General features: G+C 55.0%; 2 protein-coding genes across 4 annotated transcripts; one reads left to right on the top strand and one right to left on the bottom strand.

Annotated features, from left to right (window-relative positions):
* Positions 1-3,526: 3,526 nt before the first annotated feature.
* SHD (Src homology 2 domain containing transforming protein D) lies at positions 3,527-8,773 on the top strand (the record flags this gene model as incomplete). 3 transcript variants are annotated; one of them, XM_082650478.1, is made up of 6 exons in its annotated part: positions 3,527-3,766; positions 4,920-5,025; positions 5,104-5,292; positions 6,541-6,664; positions 7,784-7,903; positions 8,529-8,773. In XM_082650478.1, the coding sequence occupies 6 exons, from the start codon at positions 3,527-3,529 to the stop codon at positions 8,713-8,715; spliced, it is 966 nt and encodes a 321-aa protein (XP_082506604.1). In that variant the 3' UTR covers positions 8,716-8,773. The 3 variants fall into 3 exon arrangements, with proteins under 3 accessions (XP_082506604.1, XP_082506603.1, XP_082506602.1); XM_082650477.1 differs by having other exon boundaries at positions 3,527-3,823; positions 4,962-5,025; XM_082650476.1 differs by having other exon boundaries at positions 3,527-3,823.
* A 979-nt stretch (positions 8,774-9,752) lies between these two features.
* TMIGD2 (transmembrane and immunoglobulin domain containing 2) lies at positions 9,753-17,303 on the bottom strand (the record flags this gene model as incomplete). Its single annotated transcript, XM_082650408.1, is given in 8 exon segments — positions 9,753-9,838; positions 9,841-9,879; positions 9,882-10,044; positions 10,048-10,118; positions 10,452-10,553; positions 10,653-10,682; positions 15,030-15,389; positions 17,258-17,303. Coding segments are annotated over 8 exon segments (897 nt in total).
* Positions 17,304-18,142: the final 839 nt, after the last annotated feature.

Below are 18,142 nucleotides of genomic sequence, written 5' to 3'. Positions count from 1 at the left end.
GGTGAGAGCAGGCGCAGCCCCCAGCCAGGGACCCCCTCTGGCTTCTTCCTGAGGTCCCATCCACCCTAAGCATCTGTTGAGCACTTACTGTATGCCATACAAGAAAATACTATTCAGGGGCTTCCCTGGTGGTGCAGTGGTTAAGAATCCGCCTGCCAATGCAGGGGACACGGGTTTGAGCCCTGGTCCGGGAAGATCCCACATGCCGCGGAGTAACTAAGCCCGTGCGCCACAAGTACTGAGCCTGCGCGCTAGAACCTGTGAGCCACAACTACTGAGCCCAACTGCCGCAACTACTGAAGCCCATGCGCCTAGAGCCTGTGCTGCACAACAAGAGAAGCCACCACAATGAGAAGCCCGCGCACCACAACGAAGAGTAGCCCCCGCTCGCCGCAACTAGAGAAAGCCCGTGCGCAGCAACGAAGACACAATGCAGCCAAAAATAAGTAAGTAAAAAATAAATACATTTATTTTAAAAAAATGTTTTTTAAGGCACCCAAAACAGTGCCAGGCAGTAAGCGCTCAACAAAGGTTAGCTGTTCCATTTCATAGACGGGAAAACAGGCCAGGTCACTTACTCAAGGTCAGGTGGGCTGGGATTCCAGAAACCCAGCGCTACCCGGGAGGAGACCTTGATGGAGGAGACCCTGATAGACCGTCTTTCAGACCCTGAATGCTGGGGAAAAAGAGGTCCCATCAGCCCAGGACCTCCAGACCACTCACCTCCTTGCCTTTGTCCATGCAGTGCCTGCCTCCTGGCTTTGCTCTCTTGCTCCCTCCTCCCCCAATCAGAAAGGCAAAACCCAAGAGGTTACTGGCTATTCAAGGTCATACCACTGCAGGGCCGCCAGACCTCCAGCCCGGCTCTAACCCTCGTCCACCATCTCCCGCCCCTTCTCAAGCCCCCTCCCTGCTCCTGCAGTGGGAGTGGGGGCAGCCCCAGGAGAACCCAGCTCAAAAGCGCAGGAAAGTCAAGCGCCGTTTGATTCTGCCTCCAGGGCCTCTAATTGCTATTCCTGACACAGACCGGAATTAGAAGGCCCCTTTCAAATATTTATACCTTAGACATCGCGTATTTATCTGACAGGGAGAGGACTCGGATTTGATGAGATCTGTCAACAGCTCATCCCCGAGCCGGGTATTGCCTTGCGGCTGACAGAAAACAGGACAATTACTTGCCGTGCTCCCTGGGCAGTCCCCAGGGATGCTGCCTTGTCGCTGATCAGAGAGGACGGGGTGGGGTGGGGGTCTGTGTGAGTGCTCTTCGGGAGGGAGGACCAAGTTCAACAGGTTCGTGTGGAGGCCAACTCAGCCAAAGCAGGAAAGAGGAGGGGAGGACATACGGACACCCCTGCTGCCGTGAGGGGCCTTGCCTCATCGGCTCTGGACCTCAGTTTTCCCATCTGGAAATGGGGCTAACAGTGGAGGGGAGATGGAGAACCTCTGATTCCACGAAGAGACCTGATGGGGGTCGAATGCCATCCCAAGCCAGGCCATATCACAGCATCCAGGCAGAAATGAGCTGTGGGGTGTGTCTCCCCTCTCTGTGCCTCAGTTTCCCCATCAGGAAAAAAATGTCACATCCTCCTGATGATCCTTCCTCCAGCTCTCTGAGTTTTTCCTATTAGAAACCCCATTTTTCAAATCAGGAAAGCAAAGCGTGGCCTGCATAGACATTGCCCAGGCCCCACTGTTCTTTGCGGGGGGCGGAGTGGGGGAGAGCTCACAACAGTGTCAGCTCTGACTTGCGTCTGGTCTTGCCTCCCCTCCAAGCCACACCCACCCTAGGGGGCTTGGAGGAGGGAATCTGAGGTTCCATCCTTCCTGACTACCCCTCTCTTACTCTTTCTATTAGGGGTCACTGAGCAAGCCCCCTTATGGGGAAAGAAAAAAAATGTGTTTGCTTTGGAACTGGCCAGCAGCTCCCTTTGCCTATCTTACTCCCCCCAAATCCGTTAGTGTCCTCGCCCCCTGACAGCTGCAGCTGCCAACAGGCAGCCAGGCCAGGCGAGACACCTCTCATTTCTGTCCCCCTCCCGGCCTCCACCCCCAGAAACCACAAAGGGACAGATGCCGAAGGCACACTCCAGGCACAGATACCATCTCCTTTCCCCTGGCCAGCTGCCCCAAACCCCTTCCCCCATCCTGCAATTAGTCCCCGGGGGAGAGGGGACGGAGAAGAGCCCTCTTGGGGGAGGGGAAGCCAGAACCCCGTCCCTTCCGTTGCAAACCCCCCTTCCTTTGGCTGCCTCAATATTCATTTTAGCCGGTGACCTCTGGAACAATTTCCACAACCCCAATCTCCTGGTCAGTTTCGCCGCCAGACCCTGGTTCAATTTCAACCCTCAATAGTGGTCACGCTCACCCCCTCTGCTGGTCAATTTCATCCCTGCTCGCGGTCAAGTCCAGCCCTCCATTTCCCGGCCAATTTCCACCTCCCCTCCCTCTCCCCCTTCCCCATCTCAACACCTCTCGCTCTCCGGAGCAAGGTCAGCCCCTGTGGGTTTCCACCTCCCGTGCTCCTCGCTCGCTCCTGCCAGCCTCGGTCCTCCGGGTCACTGTCCAGCCGCCGCGGCCTCGGCCCCCGCGACTCCCGCCCCGCATCCCCCCTCCCTCCCCGGGCAGATGCTCCCCTCCCTCCCCAGAACAGCTGAAGGTCTCAGTCACCTCCGAGGGGAGCGCAGGGGGAGGGGAGGGGAGGGGGCGGGGAAGCCTTGACGTCGCTGCCCGGGACCCGGCCCGGTACTGGTAGGGGCTGGGGCGTCCGTCTGAGAGCCCCCTCCCCAAAGTCCCACCTCCCGGGCGCGCGCCGGCGGCTGCGGGTAAAGTCTCTCCGAAAGCGTGAAGGGGGATTGGAGATTTTATTTTCCTTTGTGCCCGCGACTGGGGCCGGATCGAGGCGGCCGGGCCGGGGGCCGCGGGATTGGGGCTCCCCCCGGAGTGGCGAGGAGCGCAACAAAGGATGCGCCGCACCGGGGTCACCGTTCCCGCGGCCCAACTTTGCGCGCGGCGCCCGAGTCCCCGGGGAGCCTGCCCGCTGCGCTGAGAACCCAGGCGTCCGGGCTGAGCCAGGGCTTGGGGGCGTCCGCAGGCGGCGCTTTCCCCGCCCCCGGCCCCCAGGAAGGGATCCCGGAGCTTCCCGGAGGCAACGGGTGGCCGAGCCGTGCAAGGAGAGCGCGCTGCCCGCGGAAACTCCGCGGATGCCCCTCGCTCTGGCTGGACGACCCCGCGCTCCGCGTTCAGGGCCCTACGGGGCGCCCCCTTCCCCCGCCGTCCTTCCAGAGCCGGGCTAAGGTGCGCTTTTGCTTCTCCTCCCCCTTCCTCCCTCCTCTGTCTCCTCCTTTTCCCCCCCTTTTCCCCCTCCTCTGAGCCCAGCCAAGGGTCACACCTGATCTTTCTCCTCCTCCCTTCCTCCCTTCCTTCTCCCCCTGCTCCTCCCTGGGGACTCCGCCGAGGAAGAGGGTCCAGAAGAGGGCATGTGGGTCCTCTTCTGACAGTGGCCAGGTTTGGGGTGACACTCGCTCAAATGGCCAAGTGGCTACGAGACTACCTGAGCTTTGGCGGTCGGAGGCCCCCTCCGCAGCCGCCCACCCCCGACTACACGGACAGCGACATCCTGCGGGCCTACCGGGAACAGAAGGATCTGGACTTTGAGGACCCCTATGAGGATGCAGATGGCCGCCTAGAGACCGACTCCGCGGGGCCCGGGGACTCCAAGGGCCCTGGAGAAACCAAGTACGACTCTCCAAAGCACCGGCTCATCAAGGTGGAGGCAGTTGACATGGCCAGAGCCAAGGTCTTGCTGGGCAGCCCCCGGGAAGAGGTGCGTGGCTAAGGCCCAGAGGTTGGGTGGCCCCAGGAGACTGGGTGGGGCGGCCAGGCTAGGTTTCCCCAGGACTTTGGGGAGCGTGTTTTATGTGTTACCCCAGGGAAAGACCAGGGCACCAGCCGGACACTCCCCAATCCTCCATCCGCTTCGTGGAGTTTGATATCTGCCCCTTTTCACTGCACAGCGCTGGTTGTCCTCCTCCCTCTCTGACTGGCTTTGTGCCCCTGTCCTCCTGCTCCCTGATTCCCCCCTTCTGGATCCCTCCGCACAGCTTCCCTTCCTCTTAGCAGCTGAAGGGATCTTCCTTAAACAGATCTGAGTGAGTCAGTTTCCTGCGGTCACTTAAACATCCTCACCACTACTCTCCACCCTTGCTCTCTTATTACTCCCATTTTACAGAAGTGGAAACTGAGGCTCACAGAAGAGAAGCGACTGGCCCAAGGTCACATGGCTCTAGCTTGTTAGAACTTGAACCCAAACCTGCCTCCAATGCCCATGCTTTTTTTTTTTTTTTTTTCGGTACTTTTCCTAGAGGATCAGGGGGTCCACCCCAAACCCTCAGTGGAGAGACAGAGAAGGCTTCAAAGAGGGTTACGGTAGGCTGTGTCAGGTAGTGGTTAATGGCACAGAGAAAGGTAGGAGGAAGCAGGGACTCGGGGAAGCAGACGACCAAGGATCAAGCGCTGCTTCTTACTTATCAGCTGTGTGACCCTGAGCAAGTCACTTGCCCTCTCTGTGCCTTGGTTTTCTCATCTGTAAAATGGGGATAAGGTACTTACTGAGTGTTGGTGCTACAAGTAAATATATGTGAAGCCTTTAGAACAGTACTGGCACCTAATCATTAAAATGATTGAAGGAGGGAGGTAGGGATCTGTGTCGGGGAGAATCAGAACAGCACAGAGGAAGAGAGTAAGGGAAGCTCTATCTGCAAACACTCGCGGGTGGAAGAGGAAACTACTTGCTTGGAGGGGATGTATCAGATGACACAGAGACAGCAGGCAAGAGGTGTAGTATTGCCCAGCAGGGGTATTCAGAGCTAGGCTTGGTCCCCCTGAACCGTTGACTCCCTCCCCTTCCTTTCTGTCTCCAGTTGGAGGTCGACACCGAGTACTCGGACCCTTTTGATGCCCAACCTCACCCGTCACCCCCGGATGACGGCTACATGGAGCCCTACGATGCCCAGCGAGTCATGAGCGGTGAGTGGGCAGAGCTTGGGGGAAGGTGACAGGGTCCCAGGTGGGAGTGGGAGCTGACCAGTGTCCTTGGCCTCCCAGAACTGCCATACAGGAGGGTGCAGCTGTATGACACTCCCTATGAGGAGCAGGACCAAGATCTGGGAGATGGGCCTCCTTCAGGGTGGAAACCTCGGCAGAGCCGGCTGCCCCAGGAGGATGAACGGCCAGCAGACGAGTATGACCAGCCCTGGGAGTGGAAGAAAGACCACATCTCCAAGGCATTTGCAGGTGCTTCTCTGACCCTGACCTCTGAATGCCTGTGTCCCTCTATTTCCTGCTCTGGTCACATCCCCTGTTTCAACTTACAGAGTAAATCCGCATCACCTGTCACTTTGGTAGTTTGTTAATTCTCACTAAAGTGTGAATGACTGATAGTCATAATCTTCCCAGGAGAATCTGTAACTTCCTTGGAAACTGAAACCCCATTTATTTATTTATTTATTTATGCTGCACCGCGTGGTTTGCGGGATTTTAGTTCCCCAACCAGGGATTGAACCCAGGCCCTCGGCAGTGAAAGTGCAGAGTCCTAACCACTGGACTGCCAGGGAATTCCCCTTTCAGAGTGCAATGGAACCTACGCATTCTGCTCAGTATAGTGCAGGAATAGGCGTTGATGTCACACTAGATCTGGGTTTGTGTCACTTGGGCAAATCCCTTTATCTCCCTGAGTCTCAGTTCCCTTACCTGTAAAATGGGGATCATTCTAGTACCTATCGAATAGGGTACTTGTAAATTGAGTTCTAAAGTGCTCAATTACACAGGAGCCATTGTGGAAGAAGGTAGCATTTCCTGGAGTCGATTCGTAACTGAGTTGGGTAAGCTTGGATAAGTCTCTGAACCTCAGTTTCCTCTTCTGTAAAGAGGGAATAATAAGGTCAGCTTTAAGAAATAAAATAACTTGGACTTCCCTAGCGGTCCAGTGTTTAAGACTTCGTTCTTGCATTGCAGGGGGCACGGGTTCGATCCCTGGTCGGGGAACTAAGATCCCACATGCTGCATGGTGCGGCCAAAAAATATATATATAGGAAAAAAATAACTTGGACCAGGAAGAGTTGTGCGTACCCAAATCTGCCCCAGAAGTTGTATGACTGTGAGGGAACTTGGAGCTCAGTGCCTCAGTCTACCTGTCTGTATATTGAGGGTGGTTTTCTAGCTCTATGAGTTGGCCAAAATCAGGCAGAACTTCCCGCCGACCCCTCTAGCCACACCCCCTGCTCTCTGATTTATCACTCAGGGAACTGCCCACCCTTCCATGCCACCAGATTCAAGAATGACCACACCCCTTTCTTCTGAAGGCTAATTGGTTGCTCGCGTACCAATCCCGCCCCACCCTTAAGCCCAACCCCTCCTCTTCTGGGTTCTGATAGGTTGCCCTAAGCTGGCACCGCCTTCCTACTGAAATTCCACTGGCTTGCCCCCACCCCACCCTCTTGAGATAGGCGGGACTTAACCATTTTCTCTTTAAATCTTCTCCAGTGCAATTTGACGGTCCAGAGTGGGAAAGAACCTCAGGCTCAGCCAAGGAACTCCGGAGACTCCCGCCCCGAAGCCCCCAGCCTGCAGAGCGCGTGGACCCGGCCCTGCCTCTGGAAAAACAGCCGTGAGTGGGGAAGTTGAAGATGGAGTTGAATCCCTCCCTGCCCCACACCAGCCACAGATTCCTCGGGCCAGGGGGGCTGGAGGAACTTTCACTCATTCACTTAATTCATTTCCTCAACTAATCTTCGCTGGGTGACAGCGCCTGCTGTGGGCCAGACACCCAGCTCGGTGCAAAGCAGAATCAGGTGGCGTCTCCATTCCCTCCGGCGTCAGATTCTGGGTTCAAATCCCTTCTCTATCTTTTGGCTGTGTGGCCTTGGGCAAGTCACTTAACCTCTCCAAACCCTGGGCTCAACACCTCCAAGACAGTGTCTGCCTCACACAGAATAAAAGGGGATTTCCTCCCTTCCCTTGAGTGGGGTTTATAAGCCTGAGAGCAAAGAGACATCTTTCTCACCCCCAGGAGATCTTGTGGTGAAAGTGGGAGAAGCAGGATTTTGAAGGGGTCCCAACTTTAGGCTGGGGTGAAGCTCACAAGCTGGGAGAGTCTGGGTGTTCTCTGTGTCTCTCCAGTCTAGGAGCTTCTCAGGGAACTCCCCGAGCCCCCAGAGCCCAGCCCTGTGAGTACCAGGGTGTGTTTATCACAGTCATTCCCAAACCTCTTAGGTGGGCCGTACAGAACTGCCTAATTAACACAAGCACAGGGTATTTTCTTTCAATACAAACAACTGTTTGGTGCTCATCTGTCTTTGACACTTTGCTCCCACTGCTAGCTTCTCTTTGAGCACATTAAAGAAAAATATTATGTAACAAATGGTACAGGTGGGTTGGGGATACAGGATGTGGTGAATCTCATGAAAGTGATATGCAAGTGATTCGAGTTGGGGGATTAGGGAGGGGTTGAGGACACTTGGAGACCCAGCTGAGGGAGGCTGTAAAAATCAAGGTCGGGGTATGTGCTGAATTGGAAGGAGCAGCTCCAGGTTGACCTGGGTTCAGCTCCCTCCCAGGGAGAACCTTGTCTGCCTGAAAACCAGGCTCCTCTTGAGAAATCCAAGGAAATTTGTCTCACTTGTTTGCCTGGACGTCACAAGTCCTTGAAAGAGCTGTGCCTGCATCCAGCCCCAGGACGTGTTGGAAAGGGGGATTGCCCTTCAGGAGACCTGTCCCCACCCCCTAGGTGGTTTCACGGCCCGCTGAGCCGGGCAGATGCCGAGAACCTCCTGTCGCTCTGCAAGGAAGGCAGCTACCTCGTGCGGCTCAGCGAGACCAGCCCCCAAGACTGCTCGCTATCCCTCAGGTGAGACCGCAGCCCCCTGGAGGGACAGAGGGTCTCAGGACTGCGTGCTTTCCGGAGCAGAGGGGTGTGTCTCCAGCAGCCAGTGGGCGGGACTTCCAGGGCTGATGGACAGAGCTTTCAGGCCAGGGGGTGGGGCTTATGGGATCCGTGGGCGGGGCTTCTAGGCCAGGGGGTGGGGCTTCCAGAGGGGCCACTGGCTTGGTTCCGACTGAGAATGAACACCCTGTCACTGGAGGTACGCAAGAACATGGAGAGGAAGCCATACCGTAGATGTAGGGCTTGAGTGAGATGGGGAACCAGGGACCCTAGACTGAGGGTAACCCTAGTGAGGAGCCCAGGACAGGTAGCACAAGGTGTCAAGAGGTTTGGAGAGAAAGTGCCTTCTGTGTTCCTGGGGAGGGACCTCCACCTGGTAGGAGCTCCAGCCTGTCTTGATAGGGGACAAGCTCGGAAGGCATCCCCGCAGTGTGGAACTAGCCAAGAGCTTGACGCCAAGTGGCTGTTAATCAGAAATATTAGGGGATGCCAGCGTCGGGCTCCTGGGGGCCATGAGGGGGTGGCTTTAGGGTTGGAGAGTGTGGGCGGGTCTGGAGTGCTGGGTACCCCCTCTGACTCCTGTCTCCAGGAGCAGCCAGGGCTTCCTGCATCTGAAGTTTGCTCGGATCCGAGAGAACCAGTTCGTGCTGGGTCAGCACAGCGGCCCCTTCCCCAGCGTGCCAGAGCTGGTGCTCCATTATAGCTCCCGCCCACTGCCCGTGCAGGGCGCTGAGCATCTGGCCCTGCTGTACCCCGTGGTCTCACAGACCCCCTGACTGAGCCTCAGTCAGCCCCCCGCCCTGGGCTGTGAGGACCCAGATCAGTGGCTGCAAACGGTGGAGGTCTTCCCAGTCCTGGAGAAGGCTGGATGGAGAGAACCCCGCCCCTGCCCCTCCAGGCTCTGGGTCTTCATCAGAGCCGCCCTGCTCAGCCTCCTTCTAGGTTCTAGGGATTAGAATTGTGTCTCGAAGCCCTCCTCTGGCCTGGAAAATAAATAAGTTATTGTGTGTTTCAAGTGTCCTTTCTGGGAGGTGGGGATCTCAGCCCCTCAGAAGGAAAAGGGGAGGCAGACCCTTGGAGGGGGAAGAGCATCCCCAGCTCCTTGTTTTGGGGATGGAGCTGGGGTTGGAGCCTGAATGGCTCACAGGGAGGGACCAGAATTCAGAGAGCTGGAGACAGGCAGGGAGAGAGAGGCATGGAGGCAGATAAAACTCCGGAGACAGTGGATGGAGACCAGCAGATTAAAAAGATGGAGAAACGGAGGGGGCGAGGCTCTCAGGCCAGCCCTGCCCCCACCCTGCCCCTCCTCCTTATCCGGGGCGGGCGGGCGGGCAAGGGCTGATGCTGCAGAAAGGACATCTGTCCCCATGGAAACAACAGAAGTGGGGGAGGGGAGCCAGGCCCAGCTGGTGTCACTTCAAGGTGACAGTCGGGCAGGAGACCCCGGGGGCTGATAAATGCCAGGAAGCCCCGATCCCCCCCCCCCCGCACCCAACTCCAAGCCTGCCTGGGGGAGAGATACCAGCTGGGGAGGGGGTGCGTCCAGCTCCGGGCACTGTTTTGAAGCCGGGGGCATCACTTCTCTCTGCTAATTGGACATGTCTCTCCAAGGATAAGAGGTGGAAGGCTTGCGAGTCGTCAAAGAGCCCCCTCACCACAGTGGTCCTCTGAGACCCCCCTGATGACTCCTCAGATCTCTTTAGCACTCCCAAATTGCCACACATTCTGGCTTTGGTTTCTTCATGAGCCTTTATTGGGTGTTCTTTGGGCAAGGGAGAAATCCAGCCTCATAGAAATGAGGAGGGGGCGTGTCTCAGGATGAACTGCTGAACTTCGTGATCCTCTTGGAATAAGTCACATCTTTACGTAGCTGCTGGGGGGGTGTCCTCTGTTGGTCTCTGGGGTTCTGATTCGTCTTCCCACTTCAAAGAATCCTCTTGGCCTGGGCCAGGAGGGACTTCAACTGCAGAGATGGGGTGACTGGGCCTGGGGCTGGAGGAAGATTTGGGAGCCAGAGGCCGCTTGGGGGTGGGGGGCCAGGGGAAAGAGATCGAATAGAAGCTTTGGCCCTTCTGATTCTTGCTGGAGATGTCCAGCATCTTCCCCTACACAGGCCATGCTTCACTCTTCCTTGGGGCCCTCCGGGGCTGATATAAGGCATTGATGTAGAGTGGATTCCCTGCATTGGAAGGAGGGGGGTATGACACCAAGAGGGCAGAATCACTTAAGAGAGCCTGGCCCTCTCCAGCCCACTTTCTGGAGGCTTTGCCTATGCCTCTGAAAAACATGGGTGTAGGGGCCAGCCTTCCCCATCTATTCCCCTTCTCTGCCGCCCAGCCTCACCCTCGCTCCTTCCAAAAGGGGCAGGTATCAAAGTCAGAAGGGTCTGCGTTCCATCCTTGTCAAGAAGCTGCAGTTCCCGCCTCCGCCACGCGGGGGCGGGGTCGCCAGTGGATGGCGGTGCTCGTGGGAACCGTCCACCCTCCGAGCGGCTACCTGCGCGGTTCCTTACCTGCGTCTCTGTTCCGGCAGCGGCGGCGGCCCCAGATCCAGGCTCCCAGAGCGAAAGCGGCCACGGCCACCGCTCCAGTCACCAGCAGTGCGAAGGAGAGCCCTGGGAAGGCGGTGGGGGTTTGTGGGCGGTCTCACTGGGGGCGGGGCACGGGGGCGGGGTGGGGCGGGGCTGGAGGAGGGACACGTGGGCGGAACTCACCTGAGAAGCTCCGGTTCAGTAGCCAGCCATCTGCCGAGAAGAAACCTACGTCTCAGGGGAGCTCACCTTCGAGTCCAGCTTCCTGCACCTCTTCAGGGTAAGAGCCCCTCTACCCCGTGTGGGACCTCAGGGTTCTTGCCCCTGCCATGCTGTGTGAGTTCAGGCAGGGATTTGCTCTGAACCTGTTTCCTCTTTTGAAAAAAGGATACTAATCATTCCTATCTTGCTGGGTTATTGTGAAGTAACTGCCAACGGGATTTTCTCATCATGAGCTCCATCATCCCCACCATGAGCTGCACCACCCTTGTCATGAGCCCCATTGCTGCCATAATAGACTCCACCGTTCCCATCACAAGCCTTATCATCCCCACCCTTAGTCCCATCACCCTGAACATGAGCTCCATCATCCTCATTTTGAGCTCCACCATCTTCACCAGGAACTTTGCCAACACTACCATGAGCTCCATCATCCTGATCATGGGATCTATCGTCCTCATGGCTCCTGTTTTTTGAGCGTCTACACTGTGTCAATCCCAAGATAACTGAGCCTCAGAGAGGCTGAGTCACTTGCCTGGAGTCACACATCCAGGCAACAGTTGGGCCATGCTTTGAACAAAGGTGTTTCTCCCCTCAGCTTCCCTCTCCCTTCCCTGTTTCAGAAAGAAAGGAAAGGAAAAAAACCAAACCAAAACAAACAAAAACTTACACGGGCCTGAATTTTTGAGTCTTGCTGAATAATCAGTATCATAGACACAATAATAACCACTTATGTTTACTGAGGACTTACTATGTTCCAGACCCTGCAATAAACTCTTTAGATATAATCACTTTAAATTCACCTAATCTGATGAGGAAAGCACTATTAGCTGAATTTTGATGACTAAGGAAACAGGCACAGAAGGGTCAAGTCACTTGCCCAAGGTCACACAGCAAGTGAATGGCAGAATGGGGATGTGCTTTCAGGTCTGTATAACTGACATGAACCCCAGCCAAAGGCGCCTTCTCCTGTGATTAAGACGAGACCCAGAGCCCCCAACCCCTTCATCTTGGAGGTTCTAAAGTTGGCAGTGGTCCCAGGGTTCCAAGCAGCTGTTCAGGGATAGGAAAGCCAGCTGTGGGGAGCTGGACCTGTGCCCGCTCCCTCTCGCTCCCTCACAGCTGCCAACAACTCACAGCCTGGTGCCTCTGCTACCCTGCCTCTGCTAATTGGTAATTGGCCCCCTCATCACTGGAGGGGTGGGGGGCAGGCAGGACAGCCATAACACACCGCCCTAGAGGCAGGCAGCGGGTGGGTCCTGCCAGCTGGAGACAAATGGGCGTCTCTTGGGCCTGGGAGCCCGGGTGGTGCTTCATTCTGCCTGATACGGGCCAGGCATGTGCCCAAGGCCCTCGGGAACCGCCGAGAGAGAGCAGGACCCCATCGGGTCAACCTGAGTCTCCGGCCCCTATGGTTTGGCCTATAATGGGGTGTCATGCAGAGTGGGGGAAACGCATGAGGTGGGCTCTGGAGAAAGCTGGCTGCATCCCCGGCTTGTGTGTGTGGTTGGATGTGTCTTGGCCCTTGCTGAGCCTCAGCTTCATCCTCTGTAAAGTGAGACAGGTGGCTTAGCTGATCGGGAAAGTGGCTTCCAGCCTTGAGAGTCCATGCCTTTCTTTTTCGTTTATTTGTTTGGCCGCGCCACACGGTTTGCGGGATCTTAGTTCCCCGACTCACCAGGGATCGAACCCGTGCCCCCTGCAGTGGAAGCATGGAATCCTAACCCCTGGACCCCCAGGGAATTCCCGAGAGTCAATGGTTATCAATTCTGGATTCTGGAATTCTAGAATTTTCTGCTCCTATACACTTTGTGATTGCAAAATTCTAAGAGTCTCTCTGGGACTCCCCTGGTGGCCCAGTGGTTAAGAATCCATCCTGCAATGCAGGAGACACCAGTTCGATCCCTGTTCAGGGAGCTAGGATCCCACGGGTCGCAGGGCAACTAAGCCCATGTGCCACAACTAGAGAGCCTGAGTGCTGCAACTGGGACTTAACACGGCCAAAATGTAAATAAATAAATATTTAGGAAAAAAGTTCTAAGAGTCTCTTTTTAAAGTCAGACCGGTTTCCCTGGTGGTGCAGTGGTTAAGAATTCACCTGCCAGTGCAGGGGACACAGGTTCGAGCCTGGTCTGGGAAGATCCCACATGCTGCAGAGCAACTAAGCCCGTGTGCCACAACTACTGAGCCTGCACTCTAGAGCCTGCAAGCCACAACTAGTGAGCCCTCGAGCCACAACTACTGAAGCCCGCATGCCTAGAGCCCCTGCTCCGCAACAAGAGAAGCCACCACAATGAGAAGCCCACGCAACGCAACGAAGAGTAGCCCCCGCTCGCCGCAACTAGAGAAAGCCTGTGCAAGCAACAAAGACCCAACACAGCCATAAATAAATAAACAAATAGATTAATTAATTAATATTAAAAATAAGTAAATAAATAAAGTATTTAAGACTACAACTCTAAGATTCTAGAATCTTCCATTCCTTTATTTCAGTGTTTCTCAACTTTTTTCATTATCACTCCCCTAAGTAGACGTTCTAAGAACCTTAATTTGTTCCCCGATGAAATGTTAATACCACAGACATTCTGTAACTCTGTTTATGGGCTGTCTGCGTATCGATGCTTTGTACATAAAAAGAGTAAGATTTTCTTTGCTCCCAAGAACAAATTTTTGCCTGCTTAGGAGTGATAGTCCCATGCAGAACATATGCTGTAATTCTCAGAGCTTGGAATTTATGTCCCTAGGATTCTAGAACTGCAAGATTCTTTTTTTTTTTTTTTTTCGGTACGCGGGCCTCTCACTGTTGTGGCCTCTCCGATTGCGGAGCACAGGCTCCGGACGCGCAGGTTCAGCGGCCATGGCTCACAGGCCCAGCCGCTCCGCGGCATGTGGGATCTTCCTGGACCGGGGCACGAACCCGTGTCCCCTGCATCGGCAGGCGGACTCTCAACCACTGCGCCACCAGGGAAGCCCTAGAACTGCAAGATTCTATCTTGTGGTTTGAGATTCTGGAATTGTCCTCGGTACAATAGAAATGTGGCCATATGTTGACCAAAAGACAAGTTCTAGATTGTTCACAGCAGCCTTATTCATAATAGCCAGAACCCAGAAGCTGCCCAAATGGTCATCAGTAGGAAATTGGAATGATTGGTGGTGATGGAGGCCGCTCTGCAGCAAGGATGAGCCACCGCTCCACACACCAACATGGAGGAATCTTCCAGACATCAGGTTGAGTGAAAGATGTCGGAGACAGAATATACTCTGTGAGTCCATTTAAGTAAAATGTGAAACCAGTTAAAATAGATTTATGCTGTTAGAGGTCAGGATGGTGGGGTGGGCATGAGGACGGCATCTGTGAGGAAGCAGATATGTGTGTTGTCATGGTGCTGGGTACCCAAGTGTGTTCAGGTTGTGAGAATCCATTGCTGTGGTTTGTACACATCCCTCTAAAATTCATATGTTGAATCCTAACCCCCAATATGATGGTAACTGGAGGTCGGGGCCTTTGGGAGGTGATTAGATCATGAGGGTAGAGCCTTCATGAATGGGATCAGTGCTCTTATAAAAGGGACCCCAGGGGACTTCCGTGATGGTCCAGTGGTTAAGACTCCACGCTTCCAGTGCAGGGGGCGCAAGTTCGATCCCTGGTTGGGGAACTAAAATCCCACATGCCGTGCGGCACGCCCCAAAAAAAAGACCCCAGAGAGCCCCCCGGCTTCTTCTTCCACGTGAGGACATAACTAGAAGGTGCAAGCTATGAAACATGAAGAGGGTTCTCACCAGAACAAAACCTTGCTGGTGCTTTGATCTTGGATTTCCAGCCTCCAGAATTCTGAGAAATAAATCTGTGGTTTATTTAAAAACACTACCCAGTCTGTAGTGTTTTGTTATAGCAGTGGCCAAACAGACTAAGACATCCATTGAGCTGGCCACTTACAGTGTGTGCATTTCTCTGTTTGTAGGATGTACTTGAATAGCGTGTTTTATGGGATGTTTTGAACCAGAATCCAGAATTATATATATTCAAGGGTTATTATAATTGTGATATCTTGGAACAGGGCTCAGCAAATATGGCCCATTGCCTGTTTTTTTCAATAAAGTTTTATTGGCATCCAGGCCTGCCCATTCCTGTAGGTATGCCTCTGGTGACTTTCATGCTGCAACGGCAGAGTGGAGTTGTTGCAACAGAGGCTGTCTAGTTTACAAACTTCTTGCATCTGCAGACTTTCTGTTCCTAGGAATCTGATTTGGAGAATTTATGTTTCTAGGAGTTTGAGATTCTACAGTTTTAAGATTTCTGGAAGTTCCAAGTCCCCAGCTTGCCCGCACATGCTCTCATACCTGTCTCCAGCAGGAGCTGTGTCCCACTGCCCTGGGCCTCCTCCAAATCAGGGATCTCCACGGTCGCACAGCACACGTAGAGCCCATTGTCATTGAGGCTCACGTGGTCCAGCTGCAGGGTGAGATTGCCAGGCGGCTGCCAGGAGAGCCGTCCCCAAGGCCCGCAGACACCCACGGTGAGACTGCCGTTGATGATGCGTGTCTGGCACAAGATGTCACCATCCTTGGTCCATTCGATGTGTAGCTGCTCCCAGGCCTGGGCCTGCACCACCTGGCAGGCCAAGGTCACCTGGCTGTCCTGCCTCACCTGCAGCAACTTGGGTGCCTGCTGCACACTCAGGCCTGTGGCTCCTTGCAGGCCTGGGGGACAGAAGAGGTGATTGAGGCCTTTCTCAGTGTGTGTGAGTGTGTGTGACTTACCGCATTAGCCAGCCCACAGGGATGAGGCAGTAAGAGTCTGAAAGCTTGCTGTCTGTGTGATCTTTGCAAGGTTCTTGCTGAGGGTCAATGGCCTCATCTGTGAAATGGGGATAAGTCTCTTGGCACTTGCGAGATTTCAAGGTGGACTGTATGACGTGTCTGGCTCTCAGCCACACACATATTGCCTCGCGTGAGCCAGACCCTGTCCTGGCCACTGTGGACACAGACACAGAGGTGACTAAGACAAAAATCCCTACCCTTGTGGAGCTGAGGGTCTGTGGGGAGAGAGACACTGGAAGTCGTGAAATGAGAATCCTGACGGAGGAAAGGAATGGGGAGTGGCAATAGGGGATAAGGATGAAGTGAGAGGATCTACTTATAGAGGATGGTCAGGGAAGGCCTCTCAGAGGAGGCGACATTTGAACAGGGATCTGAATGGTAAGACGTAGTCAGTCGTGGGAAGGAAGATATGCAGGAAGAGCACTCCAGACAGAGGGAATGGGCCGTGCAAAGGTCCTGAGGCTGGACCGTGCCTGGTAAGTTGCAGCAACAGTGAGGAGACCCTGTGGCTGGAGAAGAGCTAGCCGGCGAGAGGAAGTGGGATCCAAGAAGTCAGCAGGGATGGCTTTTTCGAGGCCTGCAGGCCATTGGGGTGGGGTGTGGTGGAGGTACAGAGGTGGGGGTGGGGAAAGAGGAGCAGCTTAGTTTTTAACCTAAGTGTGATGGGAAACCAGGGGAGCAGGGAGGAAATGTGGTCCAATTTAAGTTTTAAAAAGATCACCGTGACTGCCATGGTGAGAACAGACTATGACACAGGGAGATCAGGTGAGGCCAGGAAATGAGGGTCCAGGAGACCAGTGATGTGGGCCGGACCCTGGAAAGAAGTGGTCAGAGTCTGAATAGATTTTGAAAGTTGTCCCCAGAAGGACTACAAGAGGAACTGAATTGAGAGAGAGGGAAAGAGGGACAGTGGCAGATTTCCAAGGTTTAACCTGAGGGACTTTGTGAATGGTGGAGGCTTTGGGCCAAGATGGGGGACACCGAGGGAGAAGCAGGGCTGGAGGGGAAAGAGTTTGCTTTGGGCCATGAGAAGTCGGGGTGTCTGTTAGACACCCCTTCAAGTTCCCGGTCTTTGGGGTGCAGTTGTAGCTGACGCTAGAGAGAGGAGATCCAGGGAAGAGTATTCCAGGCAGAGGGAACAGCAGGCGCAAAGGCCCGGAGGTGGGATCAAGCTTGATGTGTTGGGATAAAAAAAAGAAAAAAGGGGGCTTCCCTGGTGGCGCAGTGGTTGAGAGTCCGCCTGCCGATGCGGGGGACACGGGTTCGTGCCCCGGTCCAGGAAGATCCCACATGCCGCGGAGCGGCTGGGCCTGTGAGCCATGGCCGCTGAGCCTGTGCGTCCGGAGCCTGTGCTCCGCAACGGGAGAGGCCACAACAGTGAGAGGCCCGCGTACCGCAAAAAAAAAAAAAAGAAAAAAAAAAAAGAAAAAAGGAGAGAAGAGTCAGCAGGCTGGCCACGGGGGAGAGAGGGAATGCAGAGGAGAGAGGAGATGAGAGGCCAGCGGAGCCAGGTCACGCAAGACTCATACGCAGGTCATGGTGTGAATTTTATCCTGCAGGCCCCTCTGAGGATCCTTGCTAGAACCCTCCAACCCTTGTAAAGTTCTGAGTATCAGGGAGAGAGACGGGGCCTATTTGGCAGAGCAGAGAAACTAAGGTTTCGAGGGGCCCTCTATAGGAGGGGCAGGAAGCTGGGTGATGGGTTGCAACAGGGTGGGGGTAGAGGGGAGGGAGGCCCAAGTACTCACCCCAAAACTGTGCCAGGAGGACCAGCACCTTGCCCAGGGAACCCATTCCTGGCCCATCAGGCTCCCCTCTCCCAGCATCCTGCCAACCCCCTCCCCCTCCTACATGACAGACTTCCTGCCACAGAGACATATGTGACACTCCACCCCCACCACAGAGGTATAGGTGACACCCGGGCAGCCAGCAGACGTCTGGTGGCCACTGCTGCTTGGGGTTCCATTTCCTGTCACCTCTTGCCTCAGTTTCCCAGAAGTTTTTTTTTTTTAATCTGAAAAGCAGTATGCGTATGTGGTGGAGATCATGTGAGCGAAAATCCTTCTAAAAGACTATACAAACACACCTAGGCTGGGGGGGACACATTGAAGGGCAGGTGAGGCAAGGGGAGGGGAGGGGAGCAGGTGGCAGAGGCCTGAGCAGGGGACAGAATGGCAGAATCCCAGGCTCAGTTATTTTGCCCCCAAGGTGTCTTCCTTTGGGGTTCAGAGGAAGGGATTTCTGCTAATGGCTTTGAGTCCCACGGCAGATAGGGTGGCTCCCCTGTCCCCACAGCCTGGGGAGAAGATTGGGGGCCCAGTCGAGGGGGTTCACAAGCTCTGGACTTTCTCCCAGCCCTGCACCCATCACCCCACAGCCGGCAGTACCCACCCCGGAGGAGGAGGCAGACTCCTAGGCCTCAATGTCTCACCCCCAACCACAGTGTGACCTCCTTTTTTTCAACCAGAAAGAAGAGGGTCAGCGTTCTTGGCAGAATTGTTCCTGTCAACCACAGGGAGGCCCCTGCGGTGGCGCTCTGCCCACACTTCCCCAGGAAGTGCCTCCCAGCCTCCTCCTAGCCCTATGGATTCTGGGCAGGCAGAGAGGCTTCTGGAGGAGATGTGAGAGCCTGG

Source organism: Grampus griseus, assembly GCF_964374135.1.
Source record: "Grampus griseus genome assembly, chromosome: 3".
NCBI lineage: Eukaryota > Metazoa > Chordata > Mammalia > Artiodactyla > Delphinidae > Grampus > Grampus griseus.
The sequence above is the reverse complement of the archived record's forward strand: the minus strand, read 5'-3'. Positions and strand labels throughout refer to the sequence as shown.